General features: G+C 47.9%; 1 protein-coding gene across 2 annotated transcripts in view; it reads right to left on the bottom strand.

Annotated features, from left to right (window-relative positions):
- The window catches only part of PANX1 (pannexin 1), a 49,532-nt gene extending 26,902 nt beyond the window's left edge, over positions 1-22,630 (bottom strand). For both annotated transcript variants that reach the window (XM_003482597.5, XM_084978341.1), the window contains exon 1: positions 22,123-22,630. In XM_003482597.5, coding sequence (XP_003482645.2) covers positions 22,123-22,303 — 181 coding nt within the window. In that variant the 5' untranslated portion in view covers positions 22,304-22,630. The remainder of the gene's footprint in view (positions 1-22,122) is intronic.
- Between the last annotated feature and the right edge of the window lie 440 nt (positions 22,631-23,070).

Here is a 23,070-nt window from a genome sequence, read left to right as displayed (position 1 = left end):
CCCCCAGGGCAGTGGTAGAAACCGCTGGGGCATAAAGAACTAAACTTTTCACACCAAAGCTTTTGCAAGAGAGGAAGAAAGGAAATGGAACTGGATCTAGCCACAGAGGCTGAGGAGGGGCTGAGCTCCTAAATAAACGTTCTTCATCAGGAAGGGGAGGTCAGAAGGAAAGACAACCAACATTCATAGGACACCAAGCCACCCCTTGATAATTACTCCCTGTGGTTGCCAAGGGGGAGGAGGAGGGAGCAGGATGGACTGGGGGTTTGGGGTTAGCAGATGCAAACTACTGCAATCGGAGTGGATCAGCAAGGAGGTCCTGCCGTAGAGCACAGGGAACTCTATCCAATCTCTTGCAATGGAACACGACGGAGGATAACGTGAGCAAAAGACTTTCTTCCAGAGCGGCAGCCCAGCTGAGACCTGCTCCTGCATTGCAGACGCAGCTGGCAGAGAACCAGAGGGCAACACAGCCCCAAGGGAGACAGACGGGAGCTGCGGGTGGTCAGCCCAGCAGCTTCTTCGTGGCACCCTCTGCACCAGCTAGTACAAGGCTCTCTTTCTGGTCCACCACACCACGGGGGCTTCCGCCTCGTTTTGCTGTCCCTCCCTTTTTGATAAGCTTTCTTTTCATTCTTATGCATTCCTATTAGCTGGTGGGTTAGGAGGGCCTGCATCTGAAGGGCTTGGAGTTCTGGGCAAGCCCCCAGCATCAGCTGAGAAACACATCCAGCCACCCTCGCCCTGGGGGTGGGGGTCGGGGTGGGGCTGCGCTGCACCTGCATTTCAATACCAAGAGCAACTCAGAGGGGGGAACAGATATCTGGCTCGCTGAGAAGTTAAGGAAATGCATCAAAACTACAAGTTTAACAAAACACCAATAGAATGAGCTAGCTAACTGCCTGGAAGGACTTTAAAGGAACTTTCAAAGGAAAGAGATTCTAAGCTGGTAACGGTTACAGTGAAGAGGCTAAAGGAGCAGCAGAGGCAAGAAAAGGGAACCACCCCTTGCTGTGCACAGCGACTCATTTTTATTTATTCATTTAAAACATTTTATTAAGTAATTTACAATGTTCTGTCAATTCCTGATGTACAGCAAAGGGACGTAGTCATACATACATACATATATATAAATATAAATACATTCTTTTTCTCATATTATTTATCATATTCTATCACAAGTGATTGGATAGAGTTCCCCGTGCTATACAGCAGGACCTCCTTGCTTATCCATTCTAAATTTTATTTATTTATTATTTATTTATGTTAGGGCCACACCTTTGGCATATGGAAGTTCCCAGGCTAGGGGTCAAATTGGAGCTGCAGACCTACATCAGAGGCACAGCAAGGCCAGATCCTTAACCTACTGAATGAGGCCAGGGATCAAACCCGCATCCTCACAGACACTGTGTGGGGTCCTGAACCCCCTGAGCCACAGTGGGAACTTCTGACCCCATTTTAAAGGTAAGGAAAGTGAGGCACTGAACTCTTGGGCTGGTGAGTTATAGAGCTGGGACTTCAACCTGGGTTTCCATCTTTACCTTCCAGACACAAGAAAGAGGAGGCAAAAAGCACAGGTTATTGAAGAAAGTTGGGTCAGAGGAGGTCAAAGGGTAAGAGGGAGACAGGTGAGTTTCTCTGAGGAAAACAGTAAATCCTGGGGTTGCTCTTCTGCGAAGCAGAAAGCGAAAGCAGACCATACTCATGATAACATCAATGTTTATCATTACTACTGACATAGCAATTTTAAAAGTTTGCAAGACGTTTTAATTTTTACAAAACAAAAAAAATCAGTTCCAGTTCGCTTTATTGTAAATTATATACTACACACACAACTCACACACGTACACACATAAGGGATCCAGCTAGATCACAATACTGACTCTGAAAGTTCTGGCTATATTTGAAGGCTGGTCCCCAAACTGAAAACTACTCTATTATAAACTCCAGAGTTCAGTGAGAACAATTACATTAAAAAGACACTGGTATAGAGACACTGGAGTGGCCAGCGCCTAAAAATAAACACTTAAGAGCAATAAACACTCTAGGGATAGAACAGGTCTGAATTTGTCTCAAGTACCTTTGACACCAACATACGGCCAAATGAAGTCTGTCCCAAAAAATCATTTCAGAGATCTAAACCATGATAGAACAGAGCAAAATTCCAAGAATCTCAGGATAACCTCTCTTTCTAAGAAACAGCCAAATTCCTCCCCTTTCACCTCTCCAGCTGACTACAACCCAAACCCACTACTAGCTTCAAAGACGAGCAAATAAATTCTGCAAGTCCCAAATGGCCCATGACTGCTGCCTTCACTCTTGCTCTGCAGGAACTGACCCCAAGGCGCACGTGTTTTAAACCAGTGCAAAAATATAAGTACTCTCTGTAGCCCAAACCAAAAAACCAAACAAACACAACCAACCGGAATTGGAATGAGAGTTTTCTTTTCCTTTAAACCAAGACGATTCACCAGATCTTTTTTTTTTTTTCCCCCACAGCTAAGCTTGGCTTTTAAAGAGAACCCAGCAAGGGCTGCTCCTTGTTGAGATGGGCATAATCAAACGTTATCTTCCAAAGAGTCCCAAGACGTCCCCCAGACACTTCACTATTTGTCCATGCTGTACAGAGCAATAAACAAATGTTTCAGACCTGCAGAAAAGTTAGGAGACTATTACAATAATATGCAGCCATAAGAAAGAAGGAAATCCTGCTATTTGTGTTAACATGGATGGACTTGGAAGGCATTATATTACATCAAATAAATCAGATAGAGAGAGACAAATATGTCTGATCTTATTTCTATGTTTCATCTAATAAAACCAAACTCACAGGAGCAGAAAACAAACTGGTGGTTGGCAGAGCCCGGGCATGGGGCTGGGGGGGGGGAGCTGCTTGTTAGGGAAATGGGTAAGGGTGGTCGAAAGGTAAAAACTTTCAGTTATAAGATAAAGTCTGGGTGAAATATACAGCTTAGTAACCACAGAGAGCAATACTATATTGTATAGGAGAGAGCTAAGCAAGTAGATCTTAAAAGTTCTCATCATAAGAAAAAAATTGTAACTATGGGAGATGACGGATGCTACTGAAACTTCCTACAGTGATCATTTTGCAATAGATACATATATCAAATCATTATGTTGTGCGCCTTGAACTTAAACAATGTTCCATGTCAATTCCGGCTCAACAAGACTAAATAAATAAATAAAATTTGTAAATGTATAAAATAGGATATTCCCATAAGCACATTAGAGTGAAATACCACATTGTCGATACTCTGCCACAGAGCCGCCCTCCCTATATATTTACGTTTTTTCTGAACCACATAATCACAGAGATTATGACCCTTTGCTCTCACAAGTGTGTATCTTCTAAGACAAGATATTCTGTTACCTAACTTGGTGCAACTATCAAAACATTAAAAAAACAACAGGGAGTTCCCATTGTGGCTCCGCAGGTTAATAACCCGACATACAATTTGTGAGGATGCGGGTTTGATCCCTGGCCTTGCTCAGTGGGTGAGGGATCTTGAGTTGCCATGAGCGGTGGTGTAAGTTGCAGATGCAGCTCAGATCTGGTGTTGACATGGCTGTGGTGTAGGCTTCAACTGCAGCTCTGATTCAACCCCTCACCCAGGAACTTCCATATGCTGCAGGGTCAGCCATTAAAAACAAACAAACACACAAACAAAAATGAACACTATACTGCTATTAATATTCAGATTTCCCAAACTACCCTTTACAGCAATTTTTTTCTCTCCAATCAGGATCCGATCCTGCACCACACATTGTGCACTGAGATGTCGGGTGTCTCTAGCCCCTTTACCCTGGGCGGGTTCCACAGTCCTTCTCTGTCATTCGAGACACTCACATGGGAAGGATACAGGCCCTTCATTTTGTGCAACACCCCTGGTGTGGTGGCTGCATTCCCAGCAGGGATCCCACGCAAGGGTTGTGGGTCCCCCACAGAACAAAAGTGACGTCACCTATGATGGCCACGTGGTGAAGGTACCCTCTGCCAAGGCTGTGAAAGTGCTTGTTTTCCCTGAGAAATAAACAGTCTACGGGGAGACCTTCTGAGACCATATAAGTAGTCTGTTTCCCAATGGACTTTCACCCAGTGGGGAATCAAATACTTCAACTGTGGCTGCAAAATGAAGATTTTCCAGCTTTGTCTTTCCCTCTCTATTCGTTATGATAAAAAGGTACTACCCCTTCCCTACATTTTATTTTTAGCATCGACAGGGGCTCATGAAGATTTTCACTTTTCAATATTGTATAATCCATTCCTCTTATTTTTAATTTTTAAAAATTTCTGCTTTTTAGAGCCACACTTGTGGCATATAGATGTCCCCAGGCTAGGGGTGGAATCGGAGCTGCAGCTGCCGGCCTCCACCAAAGCCACAGCAACGCAGACTCTGAGCCGCGTCTGTGACCTACACCACAGCTCACGGCAACGCCGGATCCTTAACCCATCAAGTCAGATAGATTCGATCCCTCAGCAAGGCCAGGGATCGAATCTATATCCTCATGGATACTAGCTGGATTCATTTCTGCTGAGCCACAACAGCAGCTTCCTCCTGCTACTCATTCTGATGCTCAAATTGTTTCAAATGCGCTCCTACATCTAACATGCTCCCCTCCGTCTTGGAGCGCTTCTGTTCTTCCTGGCACAAGATGTTCTGGGCTTATCTTGTACTTTGCCTGCTGCAGCCCTGCAACTGGCCATGTCTCCAAGGAGCCTGTGATTCCTTTTAGTGTGTCGTAAAATTTTAAAACCAGGATTTAGATGCTAGATTTAAATGTGTTCATTGCTACTGGGATATTACTGCTCCTCGGCCCTTTCAGCAGGCACAGCTAGGAAATCAATGTGTGTGTGTGTGTGTGTGTGAGTTTACACTGAGCCTTCTAACCTCAATCTAATACCACTAGGGTCTTCTTTGCCTTCCCCCACTCCGTGTTTGTATTTTCTGTCTTTCATTCAGACCCTTAGCTCCCAAATACATCAAGAGAAATACTCATTTACTCAATCCTAAAACTCACACAAAATAATTTCAGAATTTTTAAAGCAAAGATATCTTCTGATTTTCAATGTAAAAGGTTCACTCTAGATGCTAGGTCAAAAATTGGCCATTCAGGGTCAAGAACAGAAGCAGAGACCAGTAGAAACTCTACTGCCCTAGACCAGGTGAGAGAAGGCATGAAGACACAAAGCACGCATCTGCCTGAGGTCGCTTCCATCACCTCTAGTTCCAAGCCTGGTCCAGGCCAAAGGCTTGGCTTCCATGAAATGCAGATGAAGGCAGAAGGAAAATGAAAAGTAAAAAGGGGAAATAATACAAACATCTCTACCATAATACAATTGATGTGTTAAAAACGTAGTGCTCTGTAAAATCACTAAAATAACAGAGCTAGAGTATAAGGATTGAGGCCCATCACTCAAAATCTCTGCAGATTTTGTGCCTAGAGCACTAGCCAAACAGCAACAATCCTGATAAAAACATACTAGTTTGATGAAGGAGTTTAAAGAAGGCTGCTGAGTTAGGCACCCAAGTATAAGAGTGAAACACACAGAGGGAGTTCCTGTCGTGGCTCAGCGGAAACAAATCTGACTAGCATCCATGAGGACACAGGTTCGATCCTTGGCCTTGCTCAATGGGTTAAGGATCCAGTGGTGTAGATCACAGACACAGCTCGGATTTGCCATTGCTGTGGCTGTGGCGTAGGCCAGCGGCTATAGCTCCAATTAGACCCCTAGCCTGGGAAACTCCATATGCTGCAGGTGCCAAAAAAAAAAAAAAAAAAAAAAAAAGAGAGAGAGAGAAAGAAAGAAACACACAGAGACCAGAAAGAACCACATGGACAGCACTTCCAAAACAGGGCACTTGACCAAATGGAGCCAAGAGGAGAAGCATGTGGTGAATGGGCATCGTGTGTGCCATACTCCTCTGAAGCGTCCTTCATCATCTTACTTGGTAGCACAAACCATGCACAAACTGGCAAAAAGGCAGATGAACCAAAGTGACTCACACATTACATTGGTATTCCCCTATGTACTGATGACACATAAGCTACTTCCCATCACAGAATCACCTATGAAAGAAGAACAGACGTCACAATGATAAGATAGGAATTAGATGCCTCATTTAATCACATAAAAGAACCTATGAGCTAGCTATCAGTTAGTGTCATTTGCCAGATGAGGAAACAGAGACTCAGAAATTAAGCAACTTCCAGAATCAGGCAGAGCTAATACTTGGTATAAGTTTGATATAACTCCAAGTGCACAGCCCTACTTTTTCCCCCATGTGATGACACCCTGAGAAGAATGGACCAGGGGGGAAAGAGGGTGGAGGGAGACGAACAGGTGCTGTGGGGAAAGGCCAGCCAGTAACACAGGTGAAGCAGCAAAGGGCCAGCCTCAATCTCCCAGCAGCCTGGTCCTGAGCCCTGGGCCAAGTTCACAAGAAAGTGTCATCAGAAACCTCAGGGTCAACAAGAGCAGCCCCACGTGGTCCATGGCAGGTGTGTGAGGACCTAACACCAAGAACCTAAAGCTACTTCGTATGGAGTCAGAAAGCTTGTTGGCAGAATGAAGGGGGCCAACCAAGGGGGATGCTCACCCAATAGGGGTGGAGGCTGGACCCACAGAGGGAAGGAAGGGCTGGATCAAATAAACTACATCAGACACACTGCAGCAGGAAAGACGTGTGAGAGCCAGAAATAAACCCTTGCAGCAGCCCCAGCCTGGTCACACATCCTCTGAAACGTGGTCTTGGTTTTTGCACTCTAAGAGGGCAATGCGGAAAGCAGGCGCCATCCCAAATGAACACAGATGCTGCCCCCAGGAAGCGGGGTAGGAGAGGAGGGCTTAAAATCAAAGGCCCAGGAACAAGTCAACAGACACTTTTAAGTATAAGAAAAGGGTTAGAAGAAAATGATTGTCCAGCGGGTCCTCAATGACACACAGGCCTACTTTGTGTGAAACAATACGGAAGTCCACTTAGGTACAGAGAAGCAATTTTAACCTAAAGGAGAACAACTAGGTACATCTAGAGAGGTTCTAGAATCTGTATTCCCTGAATATTGCTTTAAGATCCCGTTATAGCCAATTGTCATTAGGTTTTCTCTTTCTCTTGCTAGCAAGGCATGTAACCTCTCTCTGAACTTCATTTTTCTCATTTGCAAAACTTCAGAGAACTCTCGTAAGGATTAAAAGAAACGTCTACCACAGGGCACACTCACAGGAAGAACTCAGTAAGTGGTAGGTATTAGTTTTAATTCTATGCATCGAGACCACAGGAAGCACTGGAGATTCACACATGCAGGGTTCCTTTGTCACGTCTTCTTTTACTTTCTTCCGGTGCCCTCATAATTAGTGGCATTTCACCTGCTCTTGCTGGTTTACTTGCTCGTCTTCTTTTCTACAACTCTTGAACTTTTGCACCATGAAAAGCAAGCCTTGGATCATTGGGATCTGAGATTTAACAGGGCCACACCTTCAAACTAGACCCAATTTTGCTAAGACCTTCTGCATCACCTCTCCCTCACAGCTGCCTTTTAAGTCCGATTTCATAGTTCCCGCAACAAAGAACCCCTATTATGGTGGAGAAAGCCTTGAGGGTCTAAATTTGGTGCGAATCAAAGATTAATGACTCCAGGAAAATGAAAAGAACTTAAAACGACAGTTATCAAGATTTAAACAATCAGTCATGAGACTTCTTTGCAGATACAAGGACATTCTAAATGGACCATCAAGGATGTCACATGACAGACGCAGATGCTAAAGTGGCAAATGCTCTTTTCTCAAAGAACCTCGGGGAAAGAGAAGAAGAGATACCTAGTTTCTCAGAGGCAGGTATTTAATGCCTCAGAGTCTTTGTGCCAGGAGCATGCCAGAAGAGCCAAGGCCCCCTGCTCTCCCCAAGGGCTGTTCTTTCTGTTCCTATCAGCCGTTCTCCCTAAGGTACTCAGACCTCGATGGTGCTGAGCTCAGCCCAAAAAGCACCCATGGGGCTCAGTACTACAAAGGGTTCAAAGACCCAGCATGGTGCCAAGAGGAGCTTTCATTGACTGCTGGTCAGAATGCAAAACAGTGCAGCCACTTGGGAAGACAGTCTGGCAGCTTTTACAAAACTACACACACTTTCGCCATCTGATGCCACAGTTATGCTCTTTGGTATTTACCCAAAAGACCTGCAAAGTCACATCCGCACAAAAACCCACACGTGGATGTTTATTAGAGCTTTATTTGAACTGGCAAAACCTGGAAGCAACCAAGATGTCCTTCAGGAGGTGACTGGATAAACTCTGGTACATCCAAACAGTGGAATATTATTCAGTACTCGAAAGAGCTTGAAGTCCAGTGGAGGAGGCCAAGAATATGAACCACAAATGATAACAGACCAAGAAAAAAAATTGCAGGAGGGAATGGCTGAGCCAGGGCAGCGTTCACATTCAAAGGGAGGAGAGGAGAAAACCCAGGCTAGGAAACAGCGCAAGAAAGGCTCGGAGTTGTTAAACTTCACCACGCTTCACTCTGCCTGGAACAGAGTCCAGCTGGACATCCTGGAATGACACACTGGGCAGTCTTGAGTTGATGCTTGGATACTGGCGAGGGGGTGGTGCAGGGTAGGGTGGGGGAGCTGTGTTTTAATGCCCTCAGGGCTGTAATCCATGCACCCACTGAGGCTGCAGTGCTGAACTGGGCATGGGGCTGGCCGTGATTCTAACAGAGCAGGCGCCTTTCCCAGCAAGAGGACAAGGAGTGGGGAGGATGACCCGATGGCAGCAGGGCCAAGATCCAGCGCACACTGGCAGCTTCTGTCCTGGGATACAAGCTGGCTTTGCTTTCAGTGCACTGTTGCTCAAACACAGCACAGGGAGAGGGCAGAGTACACAGGGGAGCCTGATAACTCAGGCTTCAGAATGAGAGCTGCACACTCCAGGCTGGCTTTGTGTGCCCCTGGCTTCTATTGGCCTTAGTTCCTCATCTATCAGAGTCATAAAAGTATCAGGGCATGTTTAATAGCTAACCTTTAGTGAGCGCTTACTATGCCCCAGACGCGGTTCTGGGGCTCGTGGGTGTTAATGTATTTAATTCTCGCCACCCTGGGAGATAGGTTCTGCTAATACCCCATTTACTGATAAGGAAACTGGGCACAGAGAAATTATGGAACTTGCCCAGTGTCTCATAGTGAATGTGTGATGAGCCACTGGACCCAGGCAGTCTCTCTCCAAACTCATATCTTAATTAGTATTACACACAGTCTCCCCAAAGGGAAAAGATATAACTATCTTGAAGGATTTCTGCTGGGAAAAATATGCTAAAAGAGGTGTCAGTATATGGTGAAAAGGGATTGTTATTAAAAATATACAAAAGAGGAGCTCCCTGGTGGCTCAGTGGGCTAAGGACCCAGAGTTGTCACTGCTGTGGCACGGGTTCAACCCCTGGCCCAGGAACTTCCACAGGCCATGGGACTGGACAAAAAAAAAAAAGAAAAAATGCAAAGGATTTGGATTTGGATAAAGAAGATGTGACATACAAACACAATGGAACATTACTCGGGCATAAAAAAGAATGAAATAATGCCATTTGCACCAACATGGATGGACTCAGAGATTATCATACTAAGTGAAATAAGTCATAGAAAGACAAACATCATATGATATCATTTATATGTGGAATCTAAAAAAAAAATGATACCAATGAACTTATTCAGAAAACAAAAATGGGAGTTTCCATCATGGCTCAGTGGTTAATGAACCCGACTAGTATCCATGAGGATGCAGGTTCGATACCTGACCTCACTAAATGGGTTAAGGATCTGGCGTTGCCATGAGCTGTGGTATAGATTGCAGACATGGCTTGGATCCTGAGTTGCTGTGGCTGTGGAGTAGGCAGGCAGCTGCAGCTCTGATTCGACCCCTAGCCTGGAAACTTCCATATGCTGCAGGTGCAGCCCTAAAAAAAAAAGTGAAAAATAAAAATAAAAAAAATAGAAAGGTAAAGCCTTAATTTAAATAATGCATATGCACATGTGTGTATGTGTTTGCACACACAGCAATGAATAATATTGGTCCTGAGGACAGCAGGGGAAGAAAGGCATTAAGAGCAATTGCCTAAGAGCACAGGCGAGAGGAAACATTTCTTTTGGGACGCCAATCCACCCAGCTATTCACCTCCAGGGCCTGCCAGGCCCTCTGAGAGTAGCAGCTTCTCACAGGCCCCCAGTGGACAGGGCTCCCTGTTCTGCCGGGTGATGAGAGCCGACGGCTGGGACCCACCCTGGACCAGGCTTCCACGTGGCCCAGGCTCTCCCCTGCCAGACACAGCCTTCCTCACGGTCCACTGCGGCAGGCTGGACTTCAAAAGCAACCATGGGCCCCAGAGCAGAATGTGGCCAGCCTGGGTCCTTCCCACATCAGCTCCAACATTCCAAACAGTGGGGAGACAGCATCAGGTGCATCCACAGAGCTCCCAGCAATGGCTCCTGGTAAACCCTGATAAGTCATCTGCCCACACACAAAGCACCATGGTGGAGTCCGAATGCATGTGACAGCCCCCGTCCTCCAAGACCCCGTCTCTCTTACAGAGAGTCGGGAAGCCTGAACTTAACTGCCATCGCCCCTAATCAGCCTCGCCACATCTCCAGTCCAGTCTCCACAAAGTATCTGGGGTGACATTTTTTTTTTCTTTTTGGGGCCACACCGATGGCATATGGAGGTTCCCAGGATAGGGGTCAATTCGGAACTGCAGCTGTCAGCCTACACCAGTCACAGCAACATGGGATCCGAGCTACATCTGCGACCTACACCACAGCACATGGCAATGCCGGATCCTTAACCCACTGAGCAGGGTCAGGGACCGAACCTACATTCTCATGGATATTGGCCAGGTTTGGGTTCATTACCACTGGGCCAAGCTCTGGGCCTCAATGGGAACTCGTGGGTGAGATTTTAAAATGCACATCGGATTACATCATTGATAACTAAAAGCCCCCAACCGCTCTGGATAAACTCTAAAATCCAAATCCCTGAGACTGCATGATTGGACCCCACCCATCCCTCTATATCACTCACCTCTCCCCACTGCTCAGGCCCTGGGAACACTGATCTTTTCTGGGTTTTCCAAGAAACCATGTCGGGTCTCACACATGATCACTCAGCCCAAGTGCCACTTCTCAGAAAGCCACCCCCCGTGCCCCCGACTGGGTGACACTCCCGCAGTGGCCTTTGTTCCAAGGCACTTATCACAGCCAGAATTCTGTAATTATTGGGACGCCATCTCCCCTGCCAGGCTGCAAGCTCCGGGGACCACGTCTGCTCCTTCCCTGATAGACCCCAGGGCACAGAGCAGTGCTCGGTGAGTAAGCATCCAATGAATGAATGAATGGATGCAAAAGGTGAGCAAGAATAATCACGGTAAGGCAGGCCACGGACTGCGGGGCCCGAATCAGAAGGGTACCGGTCGGCCCACAGGAACTAATTTTAGTCCAGCGTCCTCATGTTACAACGTCTGAAACTGAGTCTAAGGCGAGGCGCCTTCTGGTCTCACATGCTCCACACAGCTGCTCCTCGCTGGTAAGTGAGAAGTGTCATTTAAAGTGCATCATTTTCCTGTTCTGCAATTCACTGAAACGTATGCACCAAAGAAAACCTGAGAAAAATAAAGGTTTAGTGTTTATAGAGACTCAAAAGGCATGAAGCCTCTGGACTCTCCACCCTCCAAGGGACACGGGAGAAGGGAAGGTGGGCAAGTCACAGTCACCAACCCCCAGATGCATCGGAGCTGAGCCTCTGGTGTCCGTCTCAATTGTACTCAAATCTGCATGGTTGCTGCAGAGAAGCGTGAGCCCTCTGTCTCAGCTCACACTATTTTTTTTTTTCTGGCCAAGCCCAGGGTATGCAGAAGTTCCCAGGCCAAGGATTGAACCCCTGCCCCTGGCTGCTCACAATATCAAAATGTCCCTTCAGATTAGAGACACGTATGTGACTAGTTTCAGAGTCAACCAACATGTACTGAATACAAACCATGTGTCAGGCTCTTTCCGTACATGATTTTGTTTAATAGCATTGTTATCTGTTTTGCAAAAGACAACCTAGGCAGAGAGGTGAGGAGAACCTTGCCAAGCAAGGGTAAAGCTGAATAAGACATCTTTACAGTTCCTAATAAGTAATATTTGCTAATTTTGCTACTTAATTAAATTTAAACAGGAAACAGGGCTCAGAAGGGAAACGACTTATTTATTTTTTCAATCTCTGGCTTAAAAAAAAAGATAAAAGAGATAACTGACAGATGGGGGAAGAGGGAAATATTTTATAAGCCAATGATAACCAACTGAGACCTGAGAGTCTCTCTAGGATCAAACACCCTAGGCCAAAAGGCAACGGTAAAGATGCTGGAGACAGTGAGCAGCTCTGGGAGTGAGATGCCTTTTTTTTTTTTTTTTTTTAATCAGACACAACAGATCTTATTTTTTATTTGCAGGGTTTTTTTAATTAAAAAATTTTAGTGAGTTCCCATCGTGGCTCAGCTGACTAGCATCCATGACGATGCAGGTTCGATTCGTGGCCTCACTCAGTGGGTTAAGTCTGGTGTTGCTGTGAGCTGTGATGTTCTTCGCAGACATGGCTCGGATCTGGCGTTGCTGTGACTGTGGTATGGACCAGTGGCTACGGCTTTGATTCAACCCCTAGCCTGGCAACCTCCATGTGCTGTGAGTGAGGCCCTAAAAAGACCAAAAAAAAAAAAAATTTTAGGAGTTCCCATTGTGGCTCAGCAGGTTAAGGACTTGACATTGTCTCCATGAGGATGTGGGTTCAATTCCTGACCTTGATCAGTGGGTTAAGGATCCAGTGTGGCTGTGAGCTGTGGTGTAGGCTGGCGGCTACAGCTCCAATTCAACCCCTAGTCTGGAAACCTCCACATGCCACAGGTGCAGCCCTAAAAAAGACAAAACTTTCCAGGTTGATTGGTGGGCTATGGTGTGTTAGCCTAGGGTCTTTCCATAGAATGGCCACAATCCTGGAGGCCCAACTCCTGGCAGGCACCATGTATTCTTGTTCTCTCCACTCCCACACAACAACAACAAGAAATTAACATATCTTGAGGAATGTATCTACTAAAGATGTAACAGTCTGTGCTAGGCAAGTGGGTCACTCTGACTGCTGAGCTGTCAGTTTCCTTCCTGATGGTTCCCACAGTGTATGATTTTATTTATCCAAGTTACTCCGGTATCTGTCTTGCCTCTACAAACAAGCCAGGATGACAGCAATAACAGAATGGTGAGGTATTTCATGAGAAGTAATAGACCAGGAGAATAATGCAAAGAGTCCTAAAATAGGATTACGTACATAAGGGTTTATTACATAATAAGAAAAAGCATCATCATCAATGGATAGGGAGTGGCTTCCTCCATAAACGACACTTGGAGGGATTGTCAGCTAGTCTTGACTTATACCATCCAGAGAACAAAACAGATGGAAGAGGTAAATGGTGAAAGAAAATCATTAAAGATAATGAGAAAAAAAAGATGGAGACTTAACTGTTCCAGGGCTGAGCTAAATCAATCTCATCACAGCACTAAAGAAAGAAAAAGTTAAAAGATGGACAGTTTTGATGACTTGAGTTCTTAAGTTCTGTTTCTCGAAACTTCAAAGGTAACTGACAACTGGAAAGGAAAATACCTGCAATAAAGAAAAGCCAGGAGTTCCCATTATGGCTCAGTGGAAACGAATCTGACTAGTCTCCATGAGGACACAGGTTTGATCCCTAGTTAATCCCAGTGGATTAAGGATCTGGTGTTGCTGTGAGCTGTGGTGTAGGTCACAGATAAGGCTTGGATCTCGTGTTGCTGTGGCTATGGCGTAGGCTGGCAGCTGTAGCTCTGATTTGACTCCTAGCCTGGGAATGGGAACTTCCATATGCCGTGGGTGCAGCCCTAAAAAAGAAAAAAAAAGAAAGAAAGAAAGAAAAGCCAAAAAATTTAAAACTATTCTAGCTAGCCATATAAATAATCAATAAAAGCCACTGAGAAATTAATATTCCCCTTTGAAAAATTAGCAGAAGTCCAGAACAATTCACAGAATCACCTAAATGGTAACAATATATATGGAAAAATGTTCAACACAGTAATTAAATGTGACTTAATTACACACCTGAACTGTCACCAATAATCACTAAATGTTGCTGACAGTGGTGAAAAGGGAACTTAACTGCTGGTGGAAGTGTCCGTGTCTTTTCCAGAAAATCAGCCCCCATGCGAATCCAGAGCCCTGAACAAGTTCGTACACTCTGACCTCAGAACTAGACGTATACAATTTGATGAAACACTGAGATCTTTATGGCTTAGGGGTTAATATTCAGCAGTGCTCCTCACAATGATATGTATTTGAGCAAAAAAAAAAAAAAAAACCACAACTGTGAAAAGGTGCAACTCAACACACTTATGTTAACAATTAATTTTGCAGCCACAACAAAAAAAGCCAGTTTATAAGATTTAGGAACATGGTAAATTGACCAGATTAGGTGTCTGGGTTTTAAAAAGTACAATACAAGTTGTCCGCTATGGGGAAAGCCACCACGATTTCACAGAAGCTATCTCTGGTGCTGGAATTACTGCTTTTTTCTTTTTTTAATCCATATTTTCTATGATAAACCCTGTCTTTATAATTCAGATAGAGACACGGATGAACAATTTTTGAGAAAAAGGAGTACAACCTTTAGAGAGGATGAATAAATCAATGAGAAGAATACCTCCTTTGCTGACACACACCTTGTACCCCACACAGGGCCAGGTTCACCTTCAGGCCACCTCCCCTGTCACCCAAACCTATGTCCCCAGCTGTCCTCAATAACCGCATGGCACACGGCTGTGCCTGCCTCGCTCAGCCAGGACACGATGGTCCCAAACTGCCTCCCCTCGCCCACCCTGGACCAAATTCACCACCTTAGTTAGGGGTTTGGGAAGGAAGCACTCTGCAGAGGAAGGGTGACGACGTTTGCATGGTTTTTAAAAGGATGTTGCTAATCTAAACCTGGGATCTGCAAAGGCTCCAAGACGCCTGGTTCAGTTTTTGCGAGGGATGGGAGTTTCATCCGTTTCGGAATAATAGGGTTTTTTCACAATCTCATGTTCTTTTCTTTCTTTAGGGGGTGGGGGTGGGCAGGGGGTGGGGAGGACGGAGAAAGGGAGTAGAAAATCATTAAATATGAATCTTTTTTTTTTTTTTTTGGTCTTTTTGCCTTTTCTAGGGCTGCTCCCACAGCATATGAAGGTTCCCAGACTAGGGGTTGAATCGGAGCTGTAGCCACCTGCCTACACCAGAGCCACAGCAACGCCAGATCTGAGCCACATCTGTGACCTACACCACAGCTCACGGCAACGCCGGATCCTTAACCCACTGAGCAAGGCCAGGGATCGAACCTGCAACCTCATGGTTCCTAGTCAGATGCATTAACTACTGTGCCATGACGGGAACTCCTTAAATATGAATCTTTTAATTTTTTTAAAGACTAGGTCTTTTAAAGTCAGGGAACAGTATACACTGAAACAGAACAAATGCTACTTGGGTAAGTTCTAGTATGTTTTAAAAATCAACCTCATCATTACTAAATGTTTGCATGTTATCAGTCAGTTCACATTCTTTCCTCTATTACTGTTATTCTAGTCAACTCCAATGACACTATCTAAAGTTCACAAATGTTTTTCATGGTTTTTTTTTTTTTTTTTTTTTTTTGGTCTTTTTAGAGCCCCATCCCCCACCTATGAAAGTTCCCAGGCTAGAGATGGAATCGGGGCTACACCATAGCCACAGCAACTCGGGATCCGAGCTGCATCTGCCACCTGCACCATAGCCCACAGCAACACCAGATCCTTAACCCACTGAGCAAGGCCAGGGACTGAACCTGTGTCCTCCTGGATCCTAGTCGGGTTTGTTACCACTGATCGATGATGGGAACTCCAATGCTAATTTTTTTAACATAAATTCTTTCAAGACCCATAAAATCCCATCACTGACAACAGAGTAACTAACACTCAGGATCCCAAAATGCTAAAATCCCCATGGACACCCCCGATGACACTGTTCATTTACACACTCTATTGAATGCCTGTTACGTATCAAGTTTTATGCTGGAAACTCCGGACAGAGCAGTCTACCAGACAGAGCAGAATACCGGACAGAAAACAGACGTACCCTGTCCCCAAGGAACTTACAGTCTGGCGGGGAGACAGCGTTCAAGAAAAATTATGCAAATAATTACCCCACTGAAACCTGTGCTAAGTGCTTAGGAGGAAATGCACAGTGTGCTACGAGGACACATTCGAAAGTCCAAGGAAAGCTGCCATCTGACCCCTGAAAGGCGCTGTTTCCTTCTTAAAAGCAAGAGCTCATCGAAATTCCTCTTCCACTCTTCTGATAAAGCAACATTTAGGAGGAGTTGGAGGTAGAATGTATGCAAGGCAGCAATTTCTTCTACGTGAAGTAAGAATTCAAGAAAGCAAAACTTTCCTGGAAAATGACTTCATCCTTCTGGAAACCGGTACTATTCTCTTCTCCTTTCCTTTCAATGCTGGGAAGAGGGAGGTCCCTACAGAGACTTTAGTGCCAAGAAGCTTAATGTGTAATCGTGGAAAACTTGAAAGAAACTAAATGTACATCACGAGGGGGGCGCTTGGATGAACCGTGATGAGAACATTCTATGCTATGGACTATCTGTCTGCCCGTCTATTAAAAAACAGTGATGGAGTTCCTGCTGTGGCGCAATGGGATCAGTGGCATCCTGGGAGCACAGTGGCATCCCTGGCCTGGCACAGTGGGTTCAGGATCCAGCCACAGCTTAGGTTTCAACTGTGGCTCGGATCTAATTCCTGGCCCTGGGAACTCCATATGCTGCAGGGAGGCCAAAAAAAGAAAAAGAAAATGAAATAAAAAATAAAAAACAAGGAGGGGACACCTCTGGATTGACATGGAAGGCTCACCACAACATACTAAGTGGGAAAACACAAACCACTATGATGAGACTCATTGCGGTTAAAAACCAGTGTGCATACAATGTGTTAATGCAGAGAAAGGGGGCTTCCTGGTTATACCAAGTGTCCGTGGTGGCCGCCTCTAATACTCGGTAAGGGAGGTTTATGAATCCTTTACCAGGAGAAGGCATTTAGGGACTACCTGTACAATAAAAATACAACAAAACAGTAAGATGGAAAACCACGGATGCAGCAGTAGCCTGGACAGCAGGCATCCTTCTGAAAGGGGACTAGGAGGCTTTCTGGGCACTTTGGCTTGAAGTGTGAGCTGGGGATGTGCTGTTATGCAGCCTTTGCCCTGAGGTGCTAAGTCTTAGTGCAGCTTACAGCCACCCACAAAAAGAAGCAATCGGCTCCGCCACCTGCTATGTGCTCAAAGGCGGCCTGAACACACTCCCAAGGAGGTGCCTAAACTCAGCCATGACAGCACAGATGACTTAAGCCAGCCGGCTGCTGACTCAATTGGAAGGAAACGGGAGGGTATCTGGGGGCTCACAGCATTGAAAGCAGCTGCAGCTCTATCTGCCCCCTGACTCACTGGGGCTGGCCCAGCGCCCGCCCCGGAATGACAGCAGCAGAGTGGGGCTAACCCAGAGGGACAGAGTCCCTTTGTCCGAAACGATGGCTATCCCCTGGGAGGACACGGAGGAGAGAAGGTTCCCAGGGCACACCAGTCACTCTCGCCCAGGAGTCCAATGGCCGCCTTGCTGCTCATCTGGTCCAGCCAGCCTGGCTCCGGGCATGAAGCATCCTGGCGGGGACAGGGGCTCTGCTCTCCCGGCATCTCCTAACACGCCAGGCCAGGGCGCCAGGGAATCAGAGCAGTGCTGACGGAAGAACATCTCAGCCTCAGGCCCTGCACAGCCCTAAGTCAAGGGCACTGCGGACCCATCTAAAGATGCTAAGGACAGGAATCCCTTTCAGAGCCTGGCTATCGAAAAAGAGCACACTTAGGAAATTTGTTTCTTCAACAGTTAAGACAAATACTCCCAGAATTCAGAGCTTGAGGGTCATGCAGCCCAATTATGCTTTTACTCCACACAGAGCTGTCACAAACTATTTCCTGAACTCTCTCTCTCTCTCTCACGATATACAGATAAAGATATAGATACAGACACAGAGATAGAGATATCTCAGGGCGAAAGGTGCTGCACCTCTAGAGGCACCTGGAGCCAGGTGTGTTAGAAATGAAAGCCCTTCTGTGGCACCGACCTCTGACCCCCTGCACCATCCATACTGGTGACACCCATGTGCTCTCTGAACCATAGAGAATAACAGCCCTCCTTCCACAGAGCTCTTCAACATTTCAAACACAAATTCCTCCTGGCCGCAAAAATACTGCAAAAGAGGGAGTTCCCACTCTGGCCCAGTGGGTTAAGAATCTGACTGCAGCGGCCCAGGTCACTCTGGAGGCCCAGGTTCAATCCCCAGTCTGGTGCAGTGGGTTAAAGGATCCAGGGTTGCCGCAGCTGTAGTGGAGGTCGCAGCTGCAGCTCAGATTCAATCCCTGGCCCAGGAACTTCTGTATGCCATGGGTGCCACCACTAAAAAACAAAAAGCAAACAAACAGAAAAGAAAAAAAAAAAAACTACAAAAGAGAATCTGAGGTACTAACAATTTAACCTGTGCAATATAACCTATGCTTACAAGTCAAGTGGGGCAGCTTGGTCCCTCCACAATGGCCAGATCCTGTAATGCTGCTATTATCAGAGGCGGATGTCAGCGAGAGAGCCATGAATGGCTTCACCACGTGTGTTATTAAGTGACACGGGGTCCCTGGTGACAGGGAAGTCTCCCTCCCCATACCAAGGAGCCCCCTTACCTCGAGCTGGTGAACTCCAGGCACGGGTTGGGACATGGGAACTGCAACCTTTGCCCTGACCTCGGCATCCGACCTGGAGACAGAGGCCCTGCCTCCCTTCCTGATGCTGCCCCTTTCCTGGAAGGGTCCTCTTCCCCTCAGGCCCGCCCTTCTCCACAGGTGAACCAGGAGTGTTCCCTAACGTGCTCCGGCATTTCCTTCACCGTATCATAATTGAGCACCTGCTGTATGTAAGACATGATGCAAGGCCAGTAGAGAGAAAAAGCAAAGGCCGGTGAAATGCAGTACCAACTCCCCTTCCCTGACTCCCACCGTCATTTAGTCTTTTGAGCCCAAAGTCACAATCAAATTTAATCTGTCTTCTGCTGCTGCCAGTTAATGGGTCAATGGGTTTTTTTCCCCCCTTATCCAATTTACCCTCTAGGGGAGCCAGGCTTGCCAGTATTTTAGAAGAGCTGAGCAGAAATATCAGGCCTAACCAGACCAGGAGCACATGTGAATTCTTACATCCATCCAATAGTCTCCGCTCACTATGCAAAAGCCTTGAAAAAATGCTCGGGCCACAACTCAACACAATCTCCTAGCAACTCGCTCCAGAATGTTTCTGCTTGTAAGTCCCGCCATCCCAGGGCCAGTCAGGCTCAAGGAGCGGTCACAGCCCCAGGCTGCTAAAAGGCCACCAGAGCCGCGCTCCAGCTTGACCATGGGCACCAGCCCCTCTCTGGCCTTCTGCACCGTATCCCTACACCTCGGACAGACGGCAAGCCAGAGCCCCTTCTGCTCCCACCCCCCAGCCTCACAGGACCCCACTGTACCCATTCCACGCACTCATTTCTCCGCCTCTTCTCTCCTCTCTCAAGACTTTCTTCTGGCTTCATCTAAGGTCCTCCTTGATCCTGTCTTTATCCCACAGCCTGTCCCGCCCTGGGGAGTCCTGATGCCCTTGAGAGGAGGACACGGAGTCTGCTCAACACCGTCACCGAAGCCCCTGCCCACCATCACCCGCCTGGTTGCCAGAGCACGACACTGTCTTGTCACCGAATCACACACTGCTGAACGATGCTCCCTCCAGTGGGTTTGTTCCAGTGCCCAGCTGGACGGTCAACTCCTGCAGGGCGGGGAGAGGACCGTACCTCAAACTCCTTTTGCCCCCACCCTCAACACACAGCAGTGTGACACACGGAGCGTAACTACTGCATAAACCCAAACAAATGCCTCTCAGACGGCCCATTCATTAGCGTGTGTCTACAGCACTCCTGGTGCAGGGGCCTCGGGAGTCCCTCTTGGCTGTGGGCTAGAGGTGAAGTTTGATCACGGAGGGTAAGCAGCACCTCCCTCCTGGCATCAGACAGGGCCCACGTCTCTCTGACTCCTGGGTCCTCGGGGCCCAGCACTGGGTCCGGCCACAGCTGGTACACAAGAAACAATTTGCTGAACAGAAAAATTATCTCCAGGACCATGCAACGGGGTGGTTTCCCCTTCTATTGGCAGCCTCGACTCCTAGCCATCCAGACAGCAGAGGGAAACTCCACGACTCTCTCTGTCTGCTCAGCAACAAGGAAAACTGAAAACTACTTTCCAAAATGAATTTAGCAACTTCCTGCCAAGACAAACAACTGGTGGTGCAGGTTACAAAATCAGGCTCACTGTAACCTTTTTCTAATTACCTCCTCTTTCAATTTCACTATCTCCATCAACACCATTCTCCAGTCATCCAGGCCCGCAGCCTTCCCAGCATCTTTGATCGGTCTCGGCCCTTCTTGGCTGATGAAAAACTAGGGGCCCAAGAGCTGCTTATTGCTCCTTGCTGTCCGAAATCCCGCCCCCCTTCCCCACCTTGCACAAGACCTCAGCTGATGCCCCATCTTACTGCATCCAGCTGCCCTACCTCCACCTTGCCTCCTTCGCAGACCCGACAGGCTACCCTCAGACGATTAAGTGCCATTTTCACCTGGCCCAGCCTCTGCTCAAATGATAACTTTGCACTTTTTATTTTTCTTTTTAGGACCCCACCCGTGGCCTATGGAGGTTCCCAGGCTAGGAGTCCAATCAGAGCTATAGCTGCTGGCCTACACCACAGTCACAGCAATGCCAGATTCCAGCCTCATCTGTGACTTACACCACAGCTCCTAGCAACGCTGCATCCTTAACCCACTGAGTGGGGCCAGGGATTGAACCAGAGTCCTCATTAATACTTGTCGGGTTTGTTGCCCCTGAGCCACAACGGGAACTCCCCATAACTTTGCACTTTTTAAACCATCCAGTCTGTACCCCTCTGATCCAAGCCCACATTCACTCTCATTTTCCAGGAATGGTGACTAATCCTCCTGCTTCAGCTGGGACATTCAGTCTTCTTCCAGGACCACGTACCATGCTCTGCCATCTCCAATTCTTGGCAAGGCTCATCCTTCTGCTTATCCAAATCCCACCCAGGCTCCAGAGTTCGGGGCCAGCCCAACTCTCACAGAACCTCTCCCCCACCACCCAGCCCCACAGAGCTGTGTCCAGCCTCACACACCGCGCACCTGTTGGCTCATACACACTCTCTCCTGCCCTGAAAGTCAGAACTGGTGAGGAGGAAGACAGCCGCTTATTAGCCACGTGATCCTGCCCAAACCACCAGGTTTCAGAATCTCACAGAACTGTTGCTATGAGCAATGAGAATTTATTTGAAGGGCACTTTTGTTCATTCCACATTCAAAATCAGGCCGTCCAGGTAGAAGATCTGGGTTCCCTTCTGAAACCAGCCAAGAGCAGTTATTTCCCACTATTCACAGCTGCAGAGCTGAAGTCTCAGGACACACCAGTTATGCACTTTTCACGGGGGGACTTGTCTTCACAACCTCCCTTTAGCCACTCGGGAGCTTCTGTGATACAAACTTTGGGGGTGCCTGCATAAATGGGAGTGTGGGGGAGAGGAGACTGTTGTTCTTGGCAAATCTGGTGACCGGAGCGCAGGTCTTACGACAGGGACGTGAACACTAAGCCACAGCAAGGATCAGTGGGCAGCAGGGAACAGGAGACCAGGGGAGTAGGGATTCGAGCAGGGTCTACAGGGGGAAAAGGAAGCCCACGGACAAAGAATGCTCAGACCAGAAACTCGGGCTATCTTCCTTCCCATCGTTCATGCCCATGACAGCGGCGAGCACTGCCAGGAGCGGCCAGTAAAATCACTTCCAGCCGGAGACCAGGGCTCCTCTGATAAGAGACCAGGGCACCTCTGATAAGGCCGGCCCAAACCACTGCGCTACCGCCCGCCCGACTCACCGATTGAGATTTCTTGCGCGAAAGCCAACGAAATGAGCAGCAGCGGCAGCCCCACGGCGATGCACGTGACCATCTTGTCCACGGCCAGCTCCAGCCGCAGCCCCTTGAACTTGGGCTCCGAGGGCTCCTTCAGCAAGAAGTCCGAGAAGACGTACTCGGTGGCCAGGTGGGCAATGGCCATGGCTGTGGCGCGCCAGGCTGGGCTAGGCAGGCCCACGAGGGCAGGCTTGGGTACCGCTGGGGTCGGGAGGGTGCCTTCACTCAGGCACTGGCCTGGCCCAGGCCTCTCGCTTTCCCTTTGCCGGCTCCCCAGTTGCTCCCACACCCCGCCAGCCTTTGTGTCTCGGCCGGGCGCCTGGGCTGGGGGGTCCCGAGACTGCTTTGGAGGCACTGGCTCGCGCCGGCTCCTTCGCCGCGGGCTGGAGGCGGAGCCGCCCCCGCAGATCCCCAGGACGCGCGCGCCAGCCCTGCCCAGCGCCTCTCCTGCGCGCCCGCGAGCGCGAGAACCAACCACAGAACAAAGCGCTTGCCTAGCCCCAGCCCCCCGCTACGCCCAGGGGGCCGGCCGGTGAGCGCTCGGCCCGCTCCGTCGTGCTTTTCCGGAACCTCGGAGGAGCCCGAATACGGAGGGGCGTGGAGCTTCCGGAAGCCGCGGTGACGCGGGGAGAGGTGGGCGCGGCAGCATCCCTCCACCTTCCCAGCAAAGCGAGCGTCGCCGCGAGTGGTGCCTCGGCAAATCCTCGCGCCCCTCCCATCCTCACTCTCTTTACTTCCTGACACCAGGGATTTTTGAAATCGTTGCTGACACCGACCTGTTACTCTGTGGACCAGGTTTCCCCCCCCCCCCCCCCGCTCCTTTACGCTTCAACCCCAAGATTTCTGCATGGTGGAATCAGGTTAAAAGGAGGTACAAACCCTTCCAAGAGCAACGGGTGCCAGAAAAGCACA

This window comes from Sus scrofa, chromosome 9 (genome assembly GCF_054392235.1).
Source record: "Sus scrofa isolate SSC_HxYL_T2T_F1_AM1 chromosome 9, Sscrofa_HxYL_maternal_Yorkshire_Landrace_v2.0, whole genome shotgun sequence".
Taxonomy (NCBI): Eukaryota; Metazoa; Chordata; class Mammalia; order Artiodactyla; family Suidae; genus Sus; species Sus scrofa.
Note: the sequence above shows the minus strand (reverse complement) of the source record. Positions and strands in the feature narration are given on the sequence as shown.